General features: G+C 44.3%; 1 protein-coding gene across 7 annotated transcripts in view; it reads left to right on the top strand.

The window, feature by feature from the left end:
- Window positions 1–17393, top strand: part of ank1a (ankyrin 1, erythrocytic a) — a 73848-nt gene extending 56455 nt beyond the window's left edge. For 5 of the 7 annotated variants that reach the window (XM_084025777.1, XM_084025775.1, XM_084025778.1 and 2 more), the window contains 14 exons: window positions 35–131; window positions 637–865; window positions 939–1067; window positions 1182–1301; window positions 1389–1473; window positions 1702–1776; window positions 2069–2200; window positions 2355–2507; window positions 7795–8437; window positions 8637–8976; window positions 10864–10947; window positions 11261–11413; window positions 12590–12687; window positions 13649–17393. In XM_084025777.1, the coding sequence (XP_083881903.1) occupies window positions 35–131; window positions 637–865; window positions 939–1067; window positions 1182–1301; window positions 1389–1473; window positions 1702–1776; window positions 2069–2200; window positions 2355–2507; window positions 7795–8437; window positions 8637–8976; window positions 10864–10947; window positions 11261–11413; window positions 12590–12661 (2312 nt within the window). In that variant the 3' untranslated portion in view covers window positions 12662–12687; window positions 13649–17393. Of the gene's footprint in view, window positions 1–34; window positions 132–636; window positions 866–938; window positions 1302–1388; window positions 1474–1701; window positions 1777–2068; window positions 2201–2354; window positions 2508–7794; window positions 8438–8636; window positions 8977–10863; window positions 10948–11260; window positions 11414–12589; window positions 12688–13648 lie in introns of all 7 variants that reach the window. The other 2 variants (XM_084025773.1, XM_084025774.1) reach the window with 1 other exon arrangement.
- The last annotated feature ends 339 nt before the right edge of the window (window positions 17394–17732 follow it).

The following is a 17732-nucleotide window of genomic DNA, read 5'->3' as shown; positions in this document are numbered from 1 at the left end:
ATTAACCAGATTGCCCATTCTGTCTGATTCCCAGGCGGCACAGCTCCAGCCCAATGGGAAGACATTACTGGCACCACCAAGCTTATGTATGCTAAGGACTGTGCCAGCTTCACGACCAATGTTTCAGCAAGGTAAGTTCAGTCATGACATAAAGTTTAAATAGAAGTATTGCCATCGCCCATCATTCTAGCAAGTAGCTAGTCAAGGTTTATAGTGACATCGTGAAAAATTGTGTTGCTTATGAAACCGGGCCAATAATAATGTGTACTACCATGTATAAAAGTACTTTAATGATGTATGTATACAATACTAAGCCATTAAAATAATGATTGTTGACAGATTAATATATTTGTAGGACATATTTTAAATCTATATTGGTATTTCTACATCACAATTTCACAACATAAAATTGTAAAAAATAGGAAGATCTATATTTGCTTATTATAGTGTAATTGCGTTAATGTGTATTTTTTGGACATTTCCATTTTTTAGAAGAAGTTTGGGATCAAATCCTTTCAGGGACCACCTGCAATAACGCTGCCGACCCCCTAGGGGTCCCAAACCCCCTGTTGAAGATCTGTGAGCTGGACGGTTTTATGTACAACGCTGTGATTTCGTGTCGTTGTTCCCTCTCAGATTCTGGCTGGCAGACTGTCCCCGGACAGCCGAGGCCGTCTCTTTTGCCAACCTGCTCTACAGAGAGCTGTCGGCTGTTCCCTACATGGCCAAGTTTGTTGTGTTTGCGAAGATGAACGAGCTGCGGGAGGGCCGCCTGCGCTGCTACTGCATGACCGACGATAAGATGGATAAAACCTTGGAGCAGCACGAGAACTTCACGGAGGTGGCTCGCAGCAGAGACATAGAGGTCAGTTCAGAGTCGAGGCCGGTGCCTCACACTCATGAAATTGTACCGAAGGTTAATGTGTCCCATATCGCAGGTGATGGAGGGAATGCCGCTTCACCTGGAGTGTTCAGGGAATCTGGTGCCCGTGAGGAAGGCCACCCAGCAGCCTCGCTGCTTCAGCTTCCAGGCCTTCAGAGATAACCGACTTCCTGTCTCCGTTAAGGTATCGCCATCTCTTACAGATCTCTCTTCAGTTTTACAACGAACAAACACACACACACACACACACACACGTTATACATGCATGTGCCTTCATGGCTTTCCTTGTGTGTATCAGGTGAGAGACAGCAGTAAAGAGCACACTGGATTTCTGTCTTTCCTGCGCAAGTCCACCAAGTACGAGGACAGCCAACATGTGCTGTGTAACCTCAACATCACCATGCCTCCGTGTATCAAGGTAAAGCTCTTCACACGTGTACGTGTCTGTTTAGTTCCCGTCATTTTCCCTGAGATGACTTCAGCGTTGTTTGCTTTTGACTGGCAGGTTGTTGGGAGTGAAGACCGAAGGCGAACTCTGACCCCGCTGGCTTTAAGAGAAAGATACAGCGCTCTAAATGAACCTGCTATGGGTAGGAGGCGCTCACTCTCCCACAATGAATCATTGGATCACATGTTTTTCCCTTCTTGTGATGATGATATAATCATATAATAGTGTGATGGCATTCGTTTTCCACCATACTACTTCATCTCCATCTCATGATTGAGAAATCCCCACTTCAAGAGCAATAATAATAGTAATAACTGTACATTTAAGCTGGTCAGATGTTAAATAGTCGGTGTTGGTGTGGTTTGTGCAGCATCGATGAGTGCCATGGAGAGGACGGAGTTGAAGATGGCTGTGATTGCAGAACAGTTGGGACTGAGCTGGGCCGGTGAGTGAAATGAGCACATACTGGATCCCTTTTTATACGTTGACAGGCATCCATGTTTACCTTATGTCCGACAAGCTTGCCTAGCTCTCATGCCGATTAAGATCTAACATGGCTGACGGCCAATGAAACTAATTATTTCCTGTTTTCCTGCCAAGAGCCATCGCTGTTTGTTCTGCCTCTGCTGGATGGAGCCACTGTGAAGCACAGTGTCATTTCCAGACTGTGTGGGTCAAATTTTATAGAAATGATTCCCTCCACTCACTTGATCGTCGCTGTCCCGTTTGCCACACAGAGTTGGCACGCGAACTCCAGCTCAGCGTGGACGACATCAATAAGATCCGCGTGGAGAATCCCAACTCGCTGCTGGAGCAGAGCTCAGCGCTGCTCAACCTGTGGGCCACCCGCGAGGGCAAGAGGGCCAAGAGTGAGTACGAATGAGGGCCAAGATTGCTGTGAAGTGTCTTTATGACACTCTTTATTCAAGTCAGAATGTCGTTGTAATGGTTCTGCTGTTTGTCCTGGGAAACCCCCTTCCCCATCTTCTCTTTTGTCCTCGTCTGCTTGTGTCTTCGCTGCAGTGGAGAGTTTGTACGCGGCTCTGAAGAGCATTGACCGTTTGGACATAGTCAACATGTTGGAGGGCCAGCCGCCTCAGACTACCAGACAAGGCGCCCGTGATTTCACCAGACGCCGACACGAGAGAGACAACTCCTCCCCTGGTATGACCAATGGTAAGTTCCCTCCCCCAAATCCCACAATGCAGCCCCTTCCCCGTGTCTTTTGCCTTGACCCCCGAGCCATCTTTCCAATAAACATACCCCCCCCGATCCCTACAACCCCATGAAGGCAAAGGAAGTGTTTGTCCCCTCTGAATTTTCTCCGCTGTCCCCATGTCTTTCTGATTTATTCCCCCGTGATGCTGTTGTGTATGAAAGCTGCCACAAACGTCAAACCTTTGCAGGACTTTACCCCGGCAACATGCAGAGGGACTCAGGACACTCCTCCTGTGCTACGACCTCCGTAGTGCCTTTGGTTATTAAACCTACATTTCTTTGTGTTTAAAGTCAATGTGATGGAAAGTAGAGTGAAGAATTAAAAAAGAAAATGATTAAATGATGTACCTCCAGTTTGCAGGCGACCCATTACTGAATAGCCTTTGAGCAAAACACTCCACATAGAGATAAATAAACTATCCATTCATTAATAGTTATTGTTGACATTGTTGTTATTTTGTGTTCTCCTGTCAAATAATTTGATTAGTCATTATTTGAGTAACATAAGAGTTTAGAGGGCCAACACATTGTCATACATGATCAGTCCACGTAGATCATACTGTAAGTATAGCCTAGCTTAACTGACTCCCTTACTAATTGTCAGTCCTCAGTCTTTTACTCCTTTTCCTCATGGTTTTCCTTCACACATGCATACCCTACATCTTATTGACTCCATTTTCACCTCTGGACTGGCGTGAGCTCCCCCATCTTACTGGACTGGTTTTCTCCTCGCTGTATCGAGTGCAGATGACGAGTCAGTCTGACAGGTGACAGGTCCTATTCTGTGAAAACTGGAGCAATACTCAAGAGATGTAACAATGCATAGAGATACAACCATGAGGGGTTCAAAGGGTGAAAAGGGAGATGTTCAGATCACAGCTGCAGTGAATCTGATAACCATGTATCTGTCTTGTCTGTGTATCTGTCTGGCTACCTGCCTCCCAAAGGCCGTTCCCGCTTTGGCGTTCCTGCGTAAAACGTTGTGCCACTTTGAACATCTGGATATTGTGTCTTCTGCTTCTCTCACAATGATCACAGTGACAGATTTCACGAGGTTTATGATTTACTGTCCCCGTTAAGTGCGTCCTAAAGGAACAGTGACCAAGTGGAGGACCAAAACTGACTTTTTAGACAATAAATAAAATGTGTCAATGAAAGAAAACATGCAAATCCATTAAAAATAAGTATTTAAATGATTCAAAAGTAAAAAAAATAATAATAATAATAAAAATGAAAATAAAAATCAGGCCACATCTTAAATGTTGTGGACAAAAATGTATTTATTTTTCAATTTTATTGTGAATTAGATTTATATATTAATTTTAAATGGTTGATTTATTTCTCAATTTATTTCATAGATTATTTACATCATTTCATATCAAACAAATATGCTAAATTGCTTTCTTACTGAAGACGATCATAACCACTGTCATGTCTGTGCAGTAAATATGAAGCTGCTGCTCCTGTAAGCAGCCGATTGGCTTAGCTTAGCATGAAGACTGGAAACGGGGAAGCTGGTTTCCTGGAAACAAGTCACTGTGCTCTGATTAGTGAACAGTAGAGGTGCTGGGATGTGGATGTTTTAACTTTGGACAGAGCCAGGCTCTTTCCAGTCTTTATGCTAAGCTAAGCCGACTGGCTGCTATAGAGGCAGCTTTGTATTTGCTCTACAAGGATGAAGGTGGCGTCGGTTTTCTAACCTATCTGCAAAAAAAGAAGCAAATACGCATATATCCCTAAATGTGGAACTGCTCCTTAAAGTCAGCTTCAGTCCTCCATACAAATAAGTGGATTTATTATTATTAAAATAGTGTTGTTTTTTTGTTTTCTGGCAATATATTGGCTAGGATAGAGGAATCAGCTCTACTGCGGTCTATCCTTCTCTGTCTTTATCTGTCTTCCCTTCTTTATGTCAGAACAATGCCTGTAGGATTTTACTTATGTATTGTCCTAATAGTTATAGTGCACCTCTATTGTAGGTAAGCACATTCTGAAGGGTTTTATCAAGAACATTTCCAGGTTAGCAAAGATATAGAGAGATAGCACCTCTTCTTTCAGACTTTGATTAGAGGAAACTTAAATTCTCTCTGCCTGTGGCTGCATGGGGGGTAGTTTGAGTCTCTGTTGGGCTCATGTTGAATGTCCTTTTGGGAGCCCTGTTTTCATTCCCTGTGAATCTGTCCCTCTCTCTATGTTTCTCTGGACATGTCATCTGCAGCCTAGCTGCCCTACTCTTCCTCCTTCTCACTCCTCTCCGAACTCTGACCTCATGCCAACCTCATGTTGACCTCTGACCCACATCTTTTATCTTTTTTTTTTTTTTTTTTTTTTTTTGCGACTAGTCGTGCATTTTTCTTTATCTTTGTGCTCTTGAAACCCCCACTTTTTTTAAGTGTCCGCTCTGTGACCGATACCCCTCACACAGACTGTGTACTCAGCACCCACTGGGAGGGGGGAGGTGACCCTCGTTTCTCTCTCGCTCTCTCTGTCTGTGACCATCACCCTTTTTTATATTCCTCTTGCTGCCCCTCTTTCCCCCCTCTCTGTCCTTTTTCTCTTTTCCCATCCCTTCTCTCCCTGCCCTCCTGCCTGTCTGCATGTTGCATGAGGCTGACTTTCACCGCTCATCTCCCCCCTGTGTGTGCATGGAGACACTGGGGCGAAGGGCCGGAGTAACACTGGCCTGTTGGAGATGACGACTCAAACGCTGCATCAGCCCTTAATGCTGCTTGACCAACAGACATGCGTTCTTTGCATGGCATGCATACTGAGAATGCCCCTACAGTCTGTCTCTCCCTCCTCAGTGATCCGTCCCAAGGGGGGGTAAAAAAGGCTACAAACCTTTTTTTGTGAAATGTGACAGTTCATGTATGAATGTTGTGGTTGTTTTGTATGTCACTGATTCTATGTATATTGTGTCCATCTGAAGATAAGTTATTTTGTGTGGAGAAATATGTTTTCAGTGTCTTTGTGTTGTCTGAGGGGTCAATTTGATATTGTTCCTCCCCGTGTTGTGAATCTGCTTATTGTTTAATGTGAACTCATCTATCGGTCTAAGTGTATCACTGTGAGCATCTTCATGTGTGTTTTAAGTACTCTTAAGTGTTTCGTGTCCTCCATTATACATGTGTATATCAGTGTTTAAGATTATGGAGAACATTAGTATTTTTTTCCTTTACATGTATTTTTATGTGAGCTTCACTGCTTTTAATCTGGGGCATCCAGCAATCATTTTTCCTACTTTACACTTATTTTCCATACCTCTTTCTTTCACTATCATTGCCTCATCCTCTAACATGGAGAGAGAGGACTGACCAACTCTTTACACAGTACTGAATACAATGATCGTTGATGTTGTAGTTTGTGTGCAATCATCAAAAACAGAGACAATAATAAGCGTAAAATAACACAATATGTTCAAGCTTCACATCTTGATAAAGTATATTTCATAAACACACGGACTACCTCTATATTTCCAGTACACACACCTGATCCCACACCTCATTTACATGCAAGAGTAATGTGTGTATTTGCTGCAGCTTATTTTACTCCTATTTAATTATATATTTTTTCTCATAGTCTACGTTGTCCTAATAATACAATAAGTTATAACTATGAAGGACAAACGACTCCAGAATCAAAGTCAATTATGTTTTTACAGGCCATTTTTGTCTTTTAAATACATACACCATATGCATACACCATACACAATAAATATATATTTATATATATATATATTTGTGATTGCTATTTTCTATAGACAACAGACAGCAGTTGAGAGAGAAAGTAGGACAAGAGGTCCTTCTGGCCGCTTGGTGTCACAAATATCTCCTGCACCCTCAGCAGTACGAAACAACAGCACTGCCAACCATGAATCAAGTTACATCCTGCAGCTCTGCACAGCTTCCTCATCACTATACAGTCTACACAAACAGTCTCTCTCTCTGTCTCTGTCTCTCTCTCTGTCTCTCTCTCTCATCTCTTATCTATAAACTGTATGGCTCTGCACTACATCTCCTGTTTCATCCTCCGGTTAATAAACTTCCTGATAACACACCCCGTAATGTTACAGTCATAGTGCCGCTCACACTTTGCTTTACCTACATTGCAATTCATCAACACTTTTACATAACCTATTCAACTAATGGTTCACCTAGTTGGTAATTTAGTGAATAATTAATTGACGAATACAAGGCAGATTCTATGTATAGTAGAAGAGCCTTCTCTGTAATCTTTAACAGGGATTTTTATTTATTATCTCAATAAAAAAAAAACATTCCTGCTGCCTTGACACTGTGCTCAATCATGACAGGTCTGCCTTTTTTACAAAAAAGGATATTATTGCAAAGGGTTTTCAAGACAGTTGAAGGAGTGACCTGAGTCCACAGCACATTAACGATGTGCAGCTGTTCTAATGATATAATAGCACTTGAAATACTTGTTGAAATCCTTGTTTGAGGCAGCAACCGTGTGACGGAAGGAAAATCAAGTCTACTGTCGATGTGTTTGCCGTAATATCAGTACTATATGTTTATATAGCTGTGTTATATTAAAATGCGTGTCAATGAGAGAGCAAGCAGCTGTGTGGAATGAGCTGGTGTGTGTGTGTGTGTGTGTGCGGAGGGAATGAGATTGCCTGCGTGCATGCTATCCAGCCTGACAACGATAATAACCTGCCTGTTTTTTTCTTTGAGTGGGTTTGAATGCATGCCTATCCAGTAGAGTGGGAGTGTATGCGTGTGACACGGAGAGTGAGCGTGTGTGTGTTTACGGCATGTGTATGTGTGATAAAGTGTGTCCCTGCTGGACAGGTGTGTGTCCCAGCCCCCCCCAGGTTGTGGGGGGCCGGCGGCAGTAATCCCTGCAGGTGGCAGCCAGCAGAGCAGCATCAGTCACTGCTGGATCCAAACCAAAGTGTCAGTCTCTCAGTCCGTCCGGCTGTGTCTGCTGCTGCTACCGCTGCTGCTCTCACAGTCAGCGCTGGCTGATCGAGCTTGACAAACCCTTCTGAAACCTGCCCTCGCTCTCTTGTCCTCCTTGCACCTTTTTTTCTAGCTCCTATTGTCTTGGCCCCCTCCCCTCCCTCCTTCCCCACTCCTCTCCCATTTGTCCCTTCAGCCTCCTCTACTGCCCCCCCCCCTAGCAGGGACACTTACCCCCTCCCGGGGTCCCGGTGCTGTGGGGGTGAGGTGGGGAGCGAGGCGGGGGGCCGGGTGTCAGTGTGCCTCTCTCTGTCTCGCTCCAGGTTATGGGCTCGCGCAGGAAGAGCTTCTCTCGCCGGCCTCCATGCAGTACAGCCTGCCCTCCCCGCTGGGCGCTGAGCCTTACTGGCAGGAAGTTTCCAGCCTGGACTGTGCGCCTATTGCTACCACAGAAGAAGACACCCTCATGGAGATGTCTGATGTGCAGGTGTGGCCCTCAGGCAACAGCCCGTCCCTGGTGCCTGTGGAAGACTCCTCGTTGGAATGCAGCAATGCCGACGATTCAGAAGGTCTTCTGGGGCTGCCGTATGGAAGTCTGGGTCGGCCGGCTAGTCAGGCCAGCGCAGCCAGCGGAGGGGGTGGGGTGCTGAGTGGCTCCATTGAGCTGCCTGAAGATGATTCAGAGATGGGCGTTGACTCACTCAGCACTGCCACGCCAGCCTCACATGGGGGCACCATCGCTGGGATCAATCTTAACGGGCTGAACAATTGTCAGGGGTCAGAGGCAAGTTCGGAGGTATCAGCAGTCACCGGTATTACTGGTGGAGATGGAGCTGGAGGAGGAGGAGGAGGAGGAGGGACAGGCTCAGAGGAAGGGCTTTCTCTTGTTGCAGGACAGCAAAGGGTGTATGCTCGGCTGAGTGAGTCACCTGGTCTGAGCTGTGTTGCAGACCGGAATGGAGACAGGTGAGTCAGACCGCTGTCTGCCTCTCAGGTGACAAAGTCATGATCACACCAACAAAACAATAGAGCTGTGCTAATGTTTCCTTAATCTTTATTGCATGTCTTCTTACAGAGGAAGTGATCACTATAGGGTTGTGCTACATTGTTTTGGAGTTAGCATGTACGTGTACCACCTCCACATTGATCCGTTCTCTCCTTCCAGGTCAGGTAACGGAGGTGGTGGAGGCTCTTTCCTTTCCTACCTGCAGGAACAGACAGGCCCAGGGTGGAGCCCTGTCACTGACCCCACGCAGGCCTGGGTGGGCAGTCAGCCTAAACCCAGGCAGGCCATGGACACCATGATATCATCAGTATGTAACGCCGTGGATGGAGACCAGTCCCGCGTGTCGCAGGAGGCCTTGCTTCAGCCGGTGCGGGACATGGGCCACTCGGAGATCTTGCGGGGGCACTTCAGAGGCACCCAGCCATTTGAGAAGGGTTTGGGCTTCCCGCACAGGGTACCAGAGCTGAGGGCCTGGGACGACGTGCGCCTGAAGGGCCAGGTGAGTGTGTTGGAATCAGTTATATCAGTTATATATATAACATTTTGTAGGGAGTGATGGACATTTAAAATTCAAATAAACATTAGATTATTCATCCTAAAACACACACACACACACACACACACAGACTTTAGGGCCCAAGATGGGCACAAACAGTCCGGCCAAATATAGCCAACATTCTCAGCGTCTCACTCGTGTTACATGATCCCCGCCCCCAATCATGTCCATGTGTTAACTTTCTGGCACATCACACTGGAAGGGACAATCTCAGGCGTGAAACTGTGAGAGAGCAAAAATAGACGGTTGCTTTTAGGGCCTTTCTGTGCTCGCTTTTGTATGTGGTTCTTCCATGCTGGTGAGGAAAGAGCCCTTTAGTGTGTCTCAGTCACAGCTTTAGCTTTTGGAGCGCTCGGATGCAGTGTGCTGCATAATTGTGACACTCTTTTGACCAACTTTTTGGAAATGTTTCTACAAGGCTGTGTTGATTATAAATGAATGATTTGTAGTTAAAGTCCATGAAGGAAGCCAGGGGACAAGTTTCCCGTGCCACAGCATAGCAGAGCCACATTGGAGAAGCCAGAGGTATTTAAAGCCCACAGACCACGTGGTCAGAAAGAGAGGGAGGTAGGAATAGAAGCCTCCCAAGGTTGCTTCTGCTTGGATTTGATGTCATTGAGTTAGTCGGCGAAGGAATAGACACCCTAGGAAAGGGCCCACTTCCCCCTGCTAATGGAGGACGGACATGAACCGAGAGACAAACAACTAAACCGCTACTGAACCAGTGACGGAAGGCCGCAGGCTGCAGCTGTTGTCTTCTCAGTCGGCTGAGAGAGGCGCCGCGTTGGAAACGCAGTGAGGGCTGAGGGAGTGTATCGTCGAGTGTGTTTGCTGGGGATCAAAGCGGGGCGATGTGGGCCCTGGTGACAGAACTCCTCTTCAGCTTCGTGCTGCTGGCGTTCCTGGTCATCAGCTGTCAGAATGTGCTGCACATAGCCAGCGGCTCCGTGCAGTCTGTGCTCACCTACATGCACGCTCAGCTGGACCGCGAGCTCGGTGAGGTGGAGGGAGTGGCCGATGAAGAGGAGAACGTCACCACGAGAGTGGTCCGCCGCAGAGTCATCCTCAAGGTAGAGAGAGAGAGAGAGGGGACAGTCGAGCAGGGATCTGATGAAAGGATTTACACACTGGAGAGAGATACTTTTTGGGGAAAGGGTGAAGGAAGTAGTGTGTTCGGAGTGATACAAATATAGGTATAGGTTAGTGGTAATAACGGTACATGATTTGTTGTGAGGACTATCTAAGGAAAATACATGAGGAAACTGAATTGCATCAATATGATAATAATAATTCATCTTCCAATTGCTGTGCATATGAGGCTAAATGTATCTTGTGCTGTTAGGGATGTAAATAGATCGTCTTGGGGGAAACAAGTTTGGGCTTGAGTTCTATTAAAAAGCCTTATGGGCTCTTCCCAGTGTATCTCAGACTCAGTTTGTCGTGTTGACATGTTTTATTCAGGTCTACGTGGGCTGCAGTGGCCCTTGTCCTTGCTTCTCTTTGAGCTTATAAATAGCTCTGTAGACCCGCTGCAAATTATTAGGGGCTATAACAGCATTGTCACGACCCTCATGAGCTGTAATTATAAATGCAGCTGAGAAGCTCCTCGGATCCCAAACATCTAACCCTGCATACCGTCTAAATCTGCTTCTCTGTGTTTTAAATTGTTCGAGGGGTTTGTGGCATGCAGACAATCACACTGCATTAGAGCCTGCATTTACTTTACTTCGCTTTTTAAGTCATATCTTCCAGTCATTTCATGATGAAGCAAGTACAGTTTATGGTTTCTCAGTAATAAAAATGTTTAAAAATGCGTTTTTCTGTCCGCAGGGTGATGAGGTTGAAGACCTTCCTGGGGAGCACGTAAGCGAGGAACAGTTTACGGATGAACACGGAAACATCGTCACAAAAAAGGTCAGCCACCGCAGCATGTTTTTATACCGTATTCTTTAAACTGGGGTCTAGTAATTGTTTCAACTTATGTCACAGTACTCATTCAGCATCTCTCCGCTAAATGATTATTAAACTAATAATCATTATAAAGTTCATCACATTACATTACACTGTGGATACAATGTCCCCCAAAAAATATAACAGATATTTTTGAAAAGACTAACCGTTTCTTTTATACTACACCAACTCTTGTCTTTTCACTGCCTTATTCCCACTCTCTGCCTCCATCCATCACTGTCTCCCACCTTCCTGTGTGCATGTGTGTACGTGGTAGATTGTGCGTAAGGTTGTGCGTAGAGGGAAGGGTTCAGGTGAGGAGGGGACTCAGGAGGGGAGCCTGGAAGGTTCCCTGCAGGACGCCAACGAGCTGGAGGTTGATGCTGACCAGTTCATGAGCTACGCCATCCTGGGCCGGGACAGCAGCAAGGTGGGCTTCTGATCTGCAACTGACCGACTGCTGAGGGCCTGTTAGATTACGGACAGTGCGGTGATCTTGAAAAGTGTCCTGTATTCGTGGTTTCGCAGGCTTATCCCGACAGTCTTTAGAGTAGCTAAACCTGCATGAGCTTCAGTACGATAGCCTGAGAACACAGTTTGTTTATGTTCTGAAGAGCAAGCCCTGATTTATTAACCTAAATCATTAGTGAGGGTCGAGTGCAACGTTTGGTTGGGTTAATTGTTTGATTGCTGACCTTCTGTCACATTAATCTCCACCTAAATGTGATCCTCCTGCATGCAGGTGGAACAGATGTGTCCACTTTGCTGCGGCGTTGTCCTTGCTCACAGTTCACCGGCCCATTCAGGGTCTCATCATTCTAGTCATGACTAAGCCGCGCCCACACTTATCATCGTTTGTTTCTTGCATATTAATGACTGGATGAATTGATTGTGGCTCCTTGCAGTGGCTATATTTTCCATTCTGTCCCCATCAGTTCTCTCAATGACTGAATCCTGTCTTTTTCTGCCTTCATTAAAGTTTATAGTCCTTCAACTGTGACTGTGTGCTGTATCACTCAAACCTGCAAGACTCTGAAGCAGAGCTGGGTCAAATATTATTTACAAGCAGGAAGTAGCACAGGATTTGGGGTTTAATACATCGAGACATTTCAGAGTATCAGGTTGCCACTTTGTGTATTGTTTTGTGTGGTCAAATCCCATCTATCGAAATATCAAGACACCAAAAATTAGTTTTGCAAATACTATTTGACACAGATCTACTCTGAATGTCAAAGACTGCAGATGTTTTTGATGCCCTCTTATTATCTTCAACTGTCTTTCCAACTGCCACCCATCATTTCTGTCCTTGCTTGACTGTTTATGCATAATTTCTTCTCTCCCTCTCTTTCCTCTCCCTTCACTTCTTTGTTTCTCACATTTCATCTCACGTCTGTTGTTTTTCTGCCTTCTCTTTCCTTGTGGCTCTATTTCCTTCCTCTGTTGCCCCACTTGTGTTTCCCCTTCCTCATCTGTTTCTTCCTGTCTCCTGTCTACTTTTATTTCACTCTTCCTTACTAATGTTCCCTCAACCCCTTGTTTGGCTCCTGTCTCCTCACTGCTCTCAACCTCTTCTGCTGCCAACCCCTCCCCTTCCCCCCTGATGTAGCCCGATACTATGGATGTGAAGAAAGGTGCTCAGATAGTGAAATGTGCCAGTCTGCGGAGAGTTAAGCAGTGAGGCAGACGAGTGCTGCGTCCCCGCAGGTACAGGACTGACCCACGGCGCCTCGTCTGACCTGTGGGCTAGACCATTTAATCCAGTCTCTCTGGATTAAATGCATCTGAATGTACCTCTAATTCAATACTAATGACATGTAATGTGATGCTGGCACAGCAAAATGTATCTTCAGTTTAACAAATCGTTAAAAATATCAATCAGACACAAGAAGAAGGAAACAGATTAATGCCTGGCATTCATTACAAAAAATATAATAAAATCAGAAAATGGTAACATTCAATGACAACCATGTTAAAGTCTGTCTAATAAAGAAAAAGTGATTTTGATTGACAGAGTTTCAGTTGATAATAATGCAGAGCTGATACCAGGAAGTTCGATACAACTAGATCTTTATCTGTTTGTTAATTTTTTCAGGCCCGTTTATTTCCTTGTGCATGTTTTGCAAAGCTGGAAAAAGGGTTGGCACAGTGTGCACTCAGCAAAACAACCAACCAGTCAAAGGATCTTGTAAAGTGACAGCTCTCAAGGTCAAAGCTGCAAGGCCAGTTGTCCTGGGAATAGCTATCTGGAGCCACTGCAGAGTGTGTGTGTGTGTGCGTGTGTGTGTGTGTGTGTGTGTGTGTGTGTGCGCGTGTGTGTGTGTGACTTGCCCTTTCTAACGCAAAGGCCATGACATTCCTGAGATTACTGATATTTCAAGCGACTCACTACTGACTGTTAAACCACTTCTGCCAACCATTTTTGCTTGAATGCTTCAGCAGAACTAAAGTGCCGTTTTAACATTTTGAGTGTTGCAATGACTGATAAGAATAAGAGAGGAATATAAGTGATTATTTAAATTCCATGGTGGACAGTTAAGCCCAGAGCATTTTAAAGGCTAAACACTCAGATTTGCATCGCCTTACTGCAGCTTGCATGCCACCTCCACCTGCTCTGTAGATTGCTTACGAGTTGTGGCTAAATCGCCGTGTTTCCGTCTCTCCACAGAGTTCTCCACAGGATTCAACCCCTTCACCAAAACCATCCTACATGGACACATGACCAGCAGCAGCTGGCAGGAAGAAGAACACACACAAAAAGGCCGACAGACAGAAATGAACGGCAATGCCATGACAACCATAATGGCTTTGCCGACTTTCAGCACGCACCAGGAGAGAAGGATACGGATTTACTTGTAGTTTTTATTACCTTTTTTTTTTCTTCTTCTTTTTTTAAAGAAACCGTGGAGAAAAAAAAACATCTACTACTAAGCTAGAAGCATGATTTCTTATAAAACAAACCAAACACACACAAAAAAAAAAAAACTAGCAACCAAAACGTGCTTCCTGTTATCTGTATCAGCATGAGTGACTGCTGCCGCATGGCCTGTCTTTAACTACAAAAAAAAAACTGAGGGAATATAAGAGTGGGTCAAAGGGTGGGGAGGGATGGGGAGGACACACTGCTGTATGGGACAGGCATGCTATGTAAGGTACTGGCCCGTTTTCTAAACCCGTGGGGGAAAAGTTTCAGTCAGACTAAAATACTGAGAATGACATAATCTCTAGGCAACAGGTTACTCCCCCTCCTCCCTGTCACACTCTTCCAGCTAAGAGCATCACACATTCGTTCCAAACCTGTCCCAGTGCTCTCAAAGTCCAGTGAAGCTACAATTGTCACCCAAGGATATCAGTGTTGTACATAATATCGTATGCACAAAAATGCTCTACGTGACTGTGTGTTGCGTGTTGTTCATGTTATAAGATCCCTATGCGATGCCACTGATGCTGCTGTTTCAGGTTCATAAGAAACCCCTCCCTGTTTTTCTCGGTTGGTTCTTTCGGTCCTGAACCTATATTATTCTATATATCTCGAGATCTTTGTGGGGTTCAAGAACAATGCAAATGTTTGTGTCGCTCTGCCTATTTTGGAACGTCGGATTTCTGTTTTTTTTTTGTGCTCTTCATGTGCTTTTAGCCTTTGCTTTTTGACATGTCAAACTGTATAGTGAAGACATACTGTAAGTTTATTGTAATGTGGGTTTTTTGGCTTCGGGGGGGCAGGTTTCTGCAGTGAACCTGCCTCCCTGACTTTCCCTCAGAGTGGTTCGCCTTGCAGAGAGGCTGACAGAGATAAATGACAGATTATCATGAGAGATGAACCTACTCTTCCATCCACTCCTCCTTTTCTCGTCCCAAGTGTGCTGTATATGCTTGTGAGGTTTCTGTTAATCAGATGTCTGCCTGAGCCAAAACCCCAATACCATCACCCTCAATCTTGCCCTTATCGCCCGACCTCCTACCTCTCCCCCTTTACACCCCTCCAGTCAGCCTCTCAGAGTAGATGTAGCAGTCCTGTCCGTCTCTAGCAGGGGGCAGGATCCCACCTTCAGTTCGTAGCAGTGTCTGTTTGACGTCATCCTGCAGTATATGACACCACCACAAATAAGGTGCAGTTATAGACCATCTCACCACCGCCACAAGATGTCACTTGATGAGAGCGTAGTAGCTGAAATACTGGTAATAATGTAGCACTGGTTTGACGGGGTAAAAGACGAAGATTGAGCTGGAGGAAGGAAGGTGTCGCGCCGAGGGTCGAGGGCGTGTTGAGCTTTGATGTTTGTCTCCTTGGCAATTGTTTGTAGCAAAGACAGTCAGTCACCAATCACTGTGATGAGAAACTGTAATACTGACCCGCAACTGTGAGCCCGACCCTTCCCGAAGCGGGTCTCCCGTTTCACTCCTTTAGTCACGTCTTTTTTTTTTATTTTATTTTTTTTGACATGATTTACTATCTTAACTGCACTTCAGAAGAAGCAATAACTGCTTACAAAAGGAGAGGATTGTTCGTGTGAGTGTGTTTGAGTGTGTGTTTGTGAATGAGAGAGGATTTTAGGATCGTGGTTCGTATTCTTCCTAAACTCTGGCTTTCAGTCCGTCAATCACAGCTTTAGGCTTCTCCACACTCCACTCAGAAATGATGTCAGTACATTAGAATCCCACATCTCATCACTTTGCCTCTGTGGGGGGAAAAACTATTTAGTTTAAGACATGAAAATATTGGTATGACCGCATGCCAAGCCACCCATCTGCAAAATGCCCATTGTCTGTTTTTATTACTCATCAGGGAATGTTTAGTCATAGATTTTAAACCGTATTAACATCCGTATGCACCTTGACAGAAATCCTATTGAATGTGTGTTTGTGATCTTGGGTATTGGGACATGTCAGTGTTGTGCTAATATCACGGAAAGTAATATTGCAAATAGACAAAGAGCAGAGGCTCTCAGACTATAACCACACCTTTTTTTAAAATTTGATTTACCTCAATAAGTGTGCCATCTCACATATCAATTACATGCATTTATTTCAAACATTATGTTACACATCGAATGCTTTATTATGGGGAAAATATGTCGGTCACAAAAAAAACGTTGCAATAATCACCCATCAATAAGTGTTTGTTTTAGTACGGCTTCACGGCCAGAGATGATGAATGTAAAAGTCTTGGTATACTGTAACTCTTGTTATGAAGTAGCCATCCGTGTTGGCTCTGTACTTTAGTAGATGATAGGGTGTTCACTCTGTTGTATCTGCTGTTGATCATCAACACATATAGCCTACATGCATAGAAATTATAGAAGAGGAGGAGATTTAAAGAGAGAAGCCTCAAATTGCTTTTGGACATTTTAACAAATTCACCTTCATCAGATATTATTTCTATTTTATTCTATTTTTTTAAGTAATCAAAAAAAAAGAGTTAGATGTCAATAAAGATTACACTGCAGTGTAATTGTGTACTACCCCTTATGTCACAGCATACAGTTTGCTCTCTAAGGGCTCATAATTATGGTATGCTTGGGTTGGTTTCTGAAGCAGGGGGCATTTATAAACCCACTGCTGATGTCAGGGCTGGAGCGAGGGGAGGAGGGGTCTGATGACAACACAATATAACGGAGCACTTTTTAGACGGAATTATTGTGGGGAGGCTTCGTGGCTCCGACGGCGTGTCTTTCAAGATGACAAGCATTTTTCCTCAACACAACCCACCCCTTATCTATTTCCGCCCCCTTTATCAGATGTAAGCCCATTCTAAGGCTTTCACACGGTGACAGTTTGAACGCTGTTTGAAAGGAGGAGTCCAACTAAGTGCAAGCAGAGGGAGGAGTGGTTGTATCACAAATACGAACAATGGAAAGCCCTGCACCGAGGGGCCACTGAGATGATGCCATGCACCGAGTTCATGCAAAAATATTAACTGTTGCAAAAACTAGAGAACACATGTATATTCCTTTAGAATGGATTGAAGACATTATTAACGCAATAGCATATTACTCAATACTAAGGAATGCAACTGCGCACATGCACAGAAAATGTTTTTAACATAAAAGGCTATATATATATATGAGATATATGAATATATATATATATATATTTACTTAGAATGCTATGCACCCTTACTTGTCAAATGGGATTCTAGTTATGTTATGGATGTCCTTTTAGCATCATACAGCTGTAGCTACCAAGAGACTGTTGAGTTCTGGGTAATGCCTGCAACCTGGGGGTAAAATAGGGTTCTTGTGGGTATTTTAACCTGTTTTGTTTGCTTTTTTTTATTGTTATTGAGGGTAAAACATGAATTTAAAATATACATGTAAAAGCCTTTTAATCCAATCAAATCCGAGGACATCTATTGACAATTTACTCTGTACACCAGCTCAACATTTACAAAATTAATAAAGAAATGAAATGTCTTTGTGTATAGTGTTGATACTTTTGTGTGAGACACTTGATGGACGTGCACCCAACCGCTGATGATCATTCTGCAGGTTCGAACAAACCAAGTAGACTTTCACCAACATTCTGAATGTTTTATATAATGGTCTCTTTATGTCTCAGCTAAATAATATATATAAATAGGCAAATGAGTGCAACAGTGGCTAGATCCTGCTCTATTTTCAATGTCCACTGAAGAAATGCTGTCCTGCAAAACCAGCAGCCTCACCTGTCATAGCTAACAGCTATATTTTAAACAGTGCTAGTTACTCTAGCAAGGTCATAAGAAGTTAAATTGATCTTATTGCCTTATTTGT

The sequence above is a fragment of the Eutrigla gurnardus genome (genome assembly GCF_963514095.1).
Source record: "Eutrigla gurnardus genome assembly, chromosome: 13".
NCBI lineage: Eukaryota > Metazoa > Chordata > Actinopteri > Perciformes > Triglidae > Eutrigla > Eutrigla gurnardus.
The sequence above is the reverse complement of the archived record's forward strand: the minus strand, read 5'-3'. Positions and strand labels throughout refer to the sequence as shown.